Source organism: Anneissia japonica, unplaced genomic scaffold (genome assembly GCF_011630105.1).
Source record: "Anneissia japonica isolate Jap-2015-1 unplaced genomic scaffold, ASM1163010v1 scaffold288080_len124612_cov161, whole genome shotgun sequence".
NCBI lineage: Eukaryota > Metazoa > Echinodermata > Crinoidea > Comatulida > Comatulidae > Anneissia > Anneissia japonica.
The window spans coordinates 55,206-63,127 of record NW_022754353.1 but is presented as its reverse complement, the minus strand read 5'-3'; the positions used below and the strand labels follow the sequence as shown (position 1 = coordinate 63,127).

General features: G+C 33.8%; 1 protein-coding gene across 3 annotated transcripts in view; it reads right to left on the bottom strand.

Annotated features, from left to right (window-relative positions):
• The window catches only part of LOC117123199 (L-threonine 3-dehydrogenase, mitochondrial-like), a 25,144-nt gene that overhangs the window by 14,617 nt on the left and 2,605 nt on the right, over positions 1-7,922 (bottom strand). For 2 of the 3 annotated variants that reach the window (XM_033269051.1, XM_033269049.1), the window contains exon 2: positions 6,036-6,256. In XM_033269051.1, the coding sequence (XP_033124942.1) occupies positions 6,036-6,225 (190 nt within the window). In that variant the 5' untranslated portion in view covers positions 6,226-6,256. Of the gene's footprint in view, positions 1-6,035; positions 6,257-7,718; positions 7,827-7,922 lie in introns of those variants that run through there. The other variant, XM_033269050.1, reaches the window with a different exon arrangement.

Sequence of the window (7,922 nt, the reverse complement as noted above, 5' to 3'; positions counted from 1 at the left end):
TAGGCCTAGGCCTAAGTAGACAGTGCAATTTTATGTGATAGAAAGTACACTTTCGAAAGAAATAAATTAAAATAAGAAAAAAAATTAACTAGGGCCTAAGAATAATTCAGTTGCAGACGTACCTTGTAAAAGTATTATATGCTAACTATGCGGCTCGAGTAGCCATAGCTAGACAAGGTACTCATGTGCAAAGCAGTGGTGTTTATCCATGAAAAAAGCACGCCGGGAAAGTTTGCTTTACCAGGATAAGGTGACGTAATCTAGCTTATGACGTATACATGCTAACTTTAGAGTGTGATGTCACCAAAAAATAAAAATTTTCTATTATAACCAAAATATTAATAACTACAAGGTTTGTGGGCGTAAATTCCCTTAATACAAATTAAGGGTAGCACCATCTACTTGCCATACAAATTACAGCTCCCATTGACGTCTCAATCGAGAAATACGGGTAGCTGAAGTTTTTCTCGAAAATCTGACTACAAAACCAAATCGAAATTCACGTTCCACTTCTGACTCTGAGTTGCTTCGCACACGCCGCTGAGGGCGGCATTCCGGGAACCCTGCGTCTAGATTACACTATGTTGTTTATATGGCATTTTAAAAACAAAAGATTGTTATATATTGGCTAGTCAGATTCTCAACCAATTAAAAAATTAAATTACTTTAGTTTTCACACAATTTTGACAATTAGATTCTTTTTAAAATCTATTTAAAATTATTTAATGTTTTAAAAAATGCTTATTATTTTCAGATTGTTAATTCAATTTCTGCTATTTTACAGCATTTAAAAAGTTTGAAGATTAACAAAAATCAATTAATTTTTATTATTAAATTTTATTATTCAGGGCCATTTTTACCTAAATGTCATTTGGGAACATTTTTACAGAGGCCATTTTTTCCAGGACAGTTTTATCCGGGCGATTTTTTCAGGGACCATTTTTTCCGGGGCCATTTTTACCGTACAATAAGTGATGCATCTACACAAGACTTCGATGTCACCACTGCAAACAGTAGTCCCTATTGTATGAATTTGCCTGTATGAAAGTTTCTGTATTGATGTGAGTGACAAGTGTTCTGTAGACACTTGGAACGTGGCAGAAGGATTAAGGTGGCTTAATTCTCACTTTAAAAATAAACTAACACCATATTGTAGCTGCAGACTGGAGGATATGTGGCTCTGGCTATTCTAACACTAGAGAATTTACAACTTTTCACTTCCTCACAAATGTATTTTACTACACCACCATAACAGTTTTAAATTGTTTTATGATGTATTCACCCAATCTCCTGCTTCCATGACCAGCTCTTGTTACCCCTCCCCAAACCAATGCCCCTGTCCCCACTTGAACTTGATCCTGTTTTACGATCAGTTCTATCCACTATACTTTGCTATAAAAAAGTTATTTCAGACGATGCAATATTAATATAATTAAATAAGGTCTCCATCCAATTTTGGAACATAGGTTTCGATGGTCTTATAGTGAAACTGGTCCTTAAATTATTAAAGATAAAAATGGGCCGTCATTTGTGAGGGTTGCAGAAAAGTTTGTCCACATTTATTTTATTTATTTCAAATTTTGATTATACAGAGATTTGTAGAAAAGCAAAAGTCGTGGAAAGGGACGGTCTGAAATCACCGTTGAACAATTATTGCTATCACTGTTATTGCATCACTATAGAGCATGGTCATAGATAATTAATATACTGACATTAATCCTACATGGTCTAGACAGGATAATACAGGGGTCTTTGAAATATGTTTTACTGCAACATGATCTTATACATTATAAAAATATTATGATGCATTATGCAATGCATTATGCATTATGCATTACAGTATGTATTAAATTAGGTTAAATTGAGTTTTCATAACAATACAGTAATTATAAGAAAACAAATTTTAACCTTGTATTACCTTAGCCTTCAGCCATCTGTCTTTACGCCTACCAATCTTTATCCAAAGCTTTCTTTTGTTATAAATACCACAAAAATGTATGCAAATTTTTCAAATAACATACACATCCTCTTAGAATTTAGGTATAGTTATTGGCATCTAATTCTTTTTTAGAAAAGATTAATGAAATGGTATACATTTACTGTATTCCTATTTTTCCTATTTTGTGTAAAATCGTATGCAGTATAGTACTGTAGCTATTAATTTGGAAGATATCACATATTATGAGAGAAATAAAATTATGAATAATAATTACAGTATGAATACTGAGTATAAAACAAACAATAATTTTTTTTCTGATCTGACATTTCTGGTCAAAATCAAATTTATGGCATCAATCTAAGAACTATTACATTTTGATCATGTTTTATAAGCTTAGAGGTCTTTACAATATGCGCTATATAAGTCGACGATTAATTTTATTATCATATCGTATATCATATATTCATAAATTTTGTTATTTTTGATTATCAATTCATTTTTGTACATAATGAGACAAATTATAATGAGATATTTTAGAGCATCATGTATGTCTTGTGTAGAGGATTGCCACCTACTGTATTAGGCCAAATGAAAAAAATTACTAGTTTCTCTTCCCCTCTTCGAGCATCCATTATCTCTGCCTCCCCTTTTTTTTTTTGCTTTTTTCCTTTACGAAATTGTTTGTGGTTGGGGATACATATGGTATGAATCATGTCTAGTGCTTTAATTTGCTTTCAATGTGTTTACTTGGTAAAAGTGAGAAAGTAGTAGCTGTTTCCCATCGACCATCTTGGATTTGTCATCTCGGAGTGAAAAAAAAGTGCCCTCACTCTCCTTTCTTTTTATTAGGACGAGAAACTATTTTTTTTTTTTTACTTGGCCTTATTTCAGTGAATAATATATTAGTATTAGCAGTCCTTGGCCAATGTCAGGGGTGGTGCAAATGGTGGGGGGGGGGAAGGGTCATTAGGCCAGGTTCCCACTGGAGGGAACTGCCTCTTCCTGTTGGGAAAAAAAAACCACAATTAATTAGCGGAGAAAAAATAATTTTTATTAATTTTTAAGTCTTTTAAATCCATACATTTCTAGAAATTTCAGGGCTTGCTTCCTGGGTCCCTTAAAAATAAAATAATTGATATTTAGTTTGCATCATGCTTTTATTTCTACTGGTTAGGCCGACTCTTATCAACTATATTATTTCCTATGGTATGTTTGCTATAAAATATGTAAAAATGGATCGACCAACTTATGATGGTGCCAGTAAATCTATGGCATAAACTTTCCTTTGTAAACCCACTACCCACTCATAACGATGATCTGGAATAATATAAACAAACAAACAAACAAATAAATAAGTAAATAAATAAAATTCCTGACACAGTTACCTTGCTTTTGTTGTCGCACAATTTTGTTTGCACTACTCTGACAATCTTTCAAATATAAAATTTGCTAAAACAAGACCTGTACAAAATTCAGTGTCAAAGAAAAAATTAGAAATACCAACAAAACATTGATGACTGAAATCACTCTAGGTAAAGATGATTAAGATTTAAACCACATAGAATGATGAATCGATCCTTTTTACATGGTGAAATGATGTCACACATGTAATGTGTGGTTTTGTTTGCCGCATATATTTTTGTTGTATTTTCGATAGAAGCAATTTCATAGTCAGTAAATGCTTTACAGTGTTTAGTGCTTAGTTAGAGTATTGGTTGTGGAAGAGGAAATAACATTAATTTTGGTACTGAGAACATACTATGACCGTGAAGCTTTGGATATGGTGGTCAATTTAGAACATTATTCATCCAAAAAAGGAAATTTAATGTTCTACAATTGTACTGACACAAGGTTAACAAAATTAAAGGCCCTGAACTCCTCAAGTATGCTACATATACTATAGGCCATGTACAATATTAAAATAATTCCTTTTTATTTGTGGTCTGAAGAAAATGTTTAACAGTGATACACTAGGCATTATGCAGTAGGTGTCCTACTACTTTCTGATCCTGACAAGCCACCTCCCCCCACCCCCAGTCCCCCTCATTGTAAACAAAAATACAAAAATGGAAAAAAAGAAAGAAAGAAAGAAAAAGAAATACTGATCACCCAAAATGCCTCAGAGGTTATTTCTGGGCATCAGAAAACAACAATTTTGTGGGGGTATTCATCCTTACCTTCTAGGGTAGTGTTGTCTTTCGATCGGCCACCCTTTTTTGGGGGAGCCCCCCCCCCCCTTTTGAATATCTATGAATCTGTTCCCGACTTTTTGCCAGTCATCACGATGGTAAAATTTCCTAATTAAATGGTGGATGAGTTCTTTGAAAACAAAGGCCAACAGTATTTATTATTTTTCAGGGCAACATTCATGATTTTTGATTGCTTTTTTCTTGAACATTTCTTTCCTTAATAAATTATTGTTATTTTTAGATGGACTCAGACTGTTGGATTATGTGTTAAATCAATTTGAATTAGAATTAATAATAACTTTTTGTGACATTGCACAAACCCTGACCACATCCCTTTATCTCCTGTCTGTTCAATGTCCTTGGCCCTTCGTTATACCATCATTCCTTCAATACCTTCCATTATACTTTATTAGCACAATATGTGCTCTATAAGTTTACCAATATTTAATTTATTATTATTACACTGTCAGGGCATACTATAATTTTCCCATAGCTTGCCTATCTTTTTTTGTCTTCATTTTTTTCAGCAAAAATGCCAACAAAAATGAAAACAAGGGCAGCGAAAAAAGGGGTGTAATGTAACCACTCTTCTCCCCAGTTTTTCAATTTTAAAAAAAAACTTATCTTATATAATTTTTGAGCTTCTTTTCCTTCTAAAAACCATGCCATACCCCAAGTCACATCAGTCTGTGACTAATTGATTGACAGGTTTAATATGCACTGATGGCAAATACCAGTTGGAAGTAAAAGCACATTAAAATGATTTGGAGTTACAGTAAGTGTAAACCTACGGTATCTTTGCATTCCCTTGTATTTGGTCTACCACAATGCCAACGGGCAAAATTGTTTTAAATACTGTAGTCAACAACCCATCTTATTTTTTACCCTTTGGGACCAGACTATGGTATCAGAGCATTGTGTGAATTATAATAATACAGTCATGTCACTGTAGTGCTAGCGGTATGTTCGTAAACAATAACATACCATCGTTCACTGAATTCTTACAATTTTCTGTTTTCAGCTATTTACAATGCATGGTTACTAGTCACAATGTACACGTTTCCACTTATTTGTACCGTACTCTAAGATTCGAGGCTAATCGAGGTTAATCTCCTCTTTATGCTTTTTTAAAGCTATTTTGTTGTACTTGTACCGGTATTACTTTTGTATTTTACATGGACAATGTCTGAAATGAAAGTGAATGAATGAATAAATGAAACGATGCATTCCAGGGATTGAAAAACAATAAGCCAATTCATAGTTTAAACTGCACATGCTTGTATTGAGATCAATTGAACATAAACAAACACACACACAACATAGGTTTATATCGATTGACCATGGATACAATAGTTCAAACCATGAAATGGCATATTTTTAAAGGACAGCAAAGGTGAGGGATGGGGATAAAAGGTGCCTGTAAATGGTCCTACCCTCACCATCTGAATGCAAAGCACAAATGTGATACACAAACAGTGGATAAACCATCCCAGAACTTTTATCAAAAATTCAAAAGAACATTTATTTCACAAAAATAATAATAATGCAAATATAATATAATAAAAAAACCCGCTAACAGGTGACAAGACAATACAGACAAAGCGGACACCACGAGGCTGCTTAGAAATGCAATTTTTTTTTTCTTTTATAATTTTGGGACAAAACAAAGTGTAATGTGTTAGCAATAGAGATCGGGGATGGGTAAAGGGAATGGAAAATAATTTGATAGGAGGTGTTTTTTCAGTCTTGAACAGAATCTTTTTTTGGAATAGGAATTAAGGAATGGAGTGAGGGAGATTGGTCCAAAGTGTAGGACCTATATATATGGGCACCAAGGTGGTGGTAAGGTGCTTCTCACAGTCCCACCCCCTCTCCCTGTGAATGCAGAGGCTAAATAGTGGCCTTACCGGTGATAAGAATTCTTGGGTTATCAAACGTGTCAACATCAAACACTTGCTGACTTCTGGTTGATAATGAGAAAGACACAAGTTGCTGAAATCTCAGTAACTGTTGTTTTTTACATGAGTAACTCCCAGAAAGAGTCCTATTCACCAATGGACTGCCAGTAACTGCTCTACCCACCAATGTTCGAAGCATTGTCTTTTGTGTTCAATAATTATTCATTAGGCTGTTGGAAGAAAAATGTATTTTATTATAAAAATTATATTATTCTAAAGAATAACCTACAACTTATAAGCTACAGTAACCTATAGAATTGATGATCTTATTAAATTATATAATTGGTGGTCAGTAGGATAATAATAATAAATTAATTTAAATGTTTTATAGTAGCACAAGGAAGTATTAATTACAAATAATTTGAGTACATAGAGAGACAATTACTATGTACTATATTAATACATACAATGTCTCAATTACATTATGTTTTCTGCTCTATTTGTGTACAGTTAGTTGGCATACAGTATCTGTACATACATGCTACTGCAAAAATAAATATTTATTCATTAATAACAAATACATTAATAATTAATGAATATGCACATGTGACACATGTAAGTGACAGGTTTGCATGGATGTAATGTAGATTCTTAACTAAGATTTCCAAGTATCTAAGAAAATAATTTTTTTGAGGGAATGTAAGGATAGGCCTTGACTCGGAAGGAGTTTTCAGAATACAATCTCATGCCTGCAAATCTCTGCTCTATGCGTGTGACGACAACCTTAGAATGTGTTTGCATGAGATTGTACAGATACAGATGTAAGTCCACCATTATTATTATTATATTATTTACTCAGATGTCAGTTGGTGTAAAAATGAGCATGAAAAAAAAGCAATATAATATTGACTGTATTGCTTAGCCCTTGCACCTCATTGAGAGAAATCCCTTTTTTATATACCAAGAGGCTATTTACTAGTACTAATATCATTATTAATGTAAATAACCTTTATAATTGCCTAGGACCTTTAACTTTATATTTGAAATTTTGGCCGTGATGCCTTTCCAAATGGCCGGGTGCCTTTCAAAATCATGTCAAACCAGAGGCCATTTTTTCAATTTGGCCGTGCCCATGAAATCTACAAATTCTGATTGTATGTTAATTTAATTTATATTTATATTTTATTTGCGGGGCCTGGCCTACACCAGCCTTGAATTGTGAATAATATTTGTGAATGCGAATAAAGTACATTGATCTCCACAGACCATACAACTGAAGTAAACAGGCATACCTCTAAATACAATTGAATAAGAAAATATTCCCAATGTATGCATGGTTAATTTAGCCATGGAGGACTTGCCTTTAGTTTACTAGTAAATACAGTAGGCTTACTTGCTGTAGAGTCAGTCCTAAGGGCATTGCCCTCATTGAAAAAAAAAATCCCAATTCTTCATACACAGGAACAGGCCATCATAATCGTAAACATACTGTGATATTACTGTACAAACAACAGTACTGATATTTCAACACCTAGGCCTACCTGATGTTTACCGTAATAATAACAATATGTACTGTCTTTAGTATTGTTGTAATGTATTATTAGGCCTATCTATATATGGACCAACCACCGAGCAGGTGTGTGCCACTGTTCCTAAAAGGGAGGTCCAACAATATTGAAATACTGTACTGACACTTTTCGGTCAATACAAAGGAATGGTGACAAGCAAATTCGAAACATCATTTTTTAGCTTCCTGCAAGCCTCTCTCTGTGGTCAGCGGTTCCGTGGCGTAGCGTATCGTCTGACCATGATACTTTCTATATGATCGGACGACGTCGACGAGCGACTTCATGTGTGGAAACCGGATTTTACACCACGAGGAAACTACATTGTCAT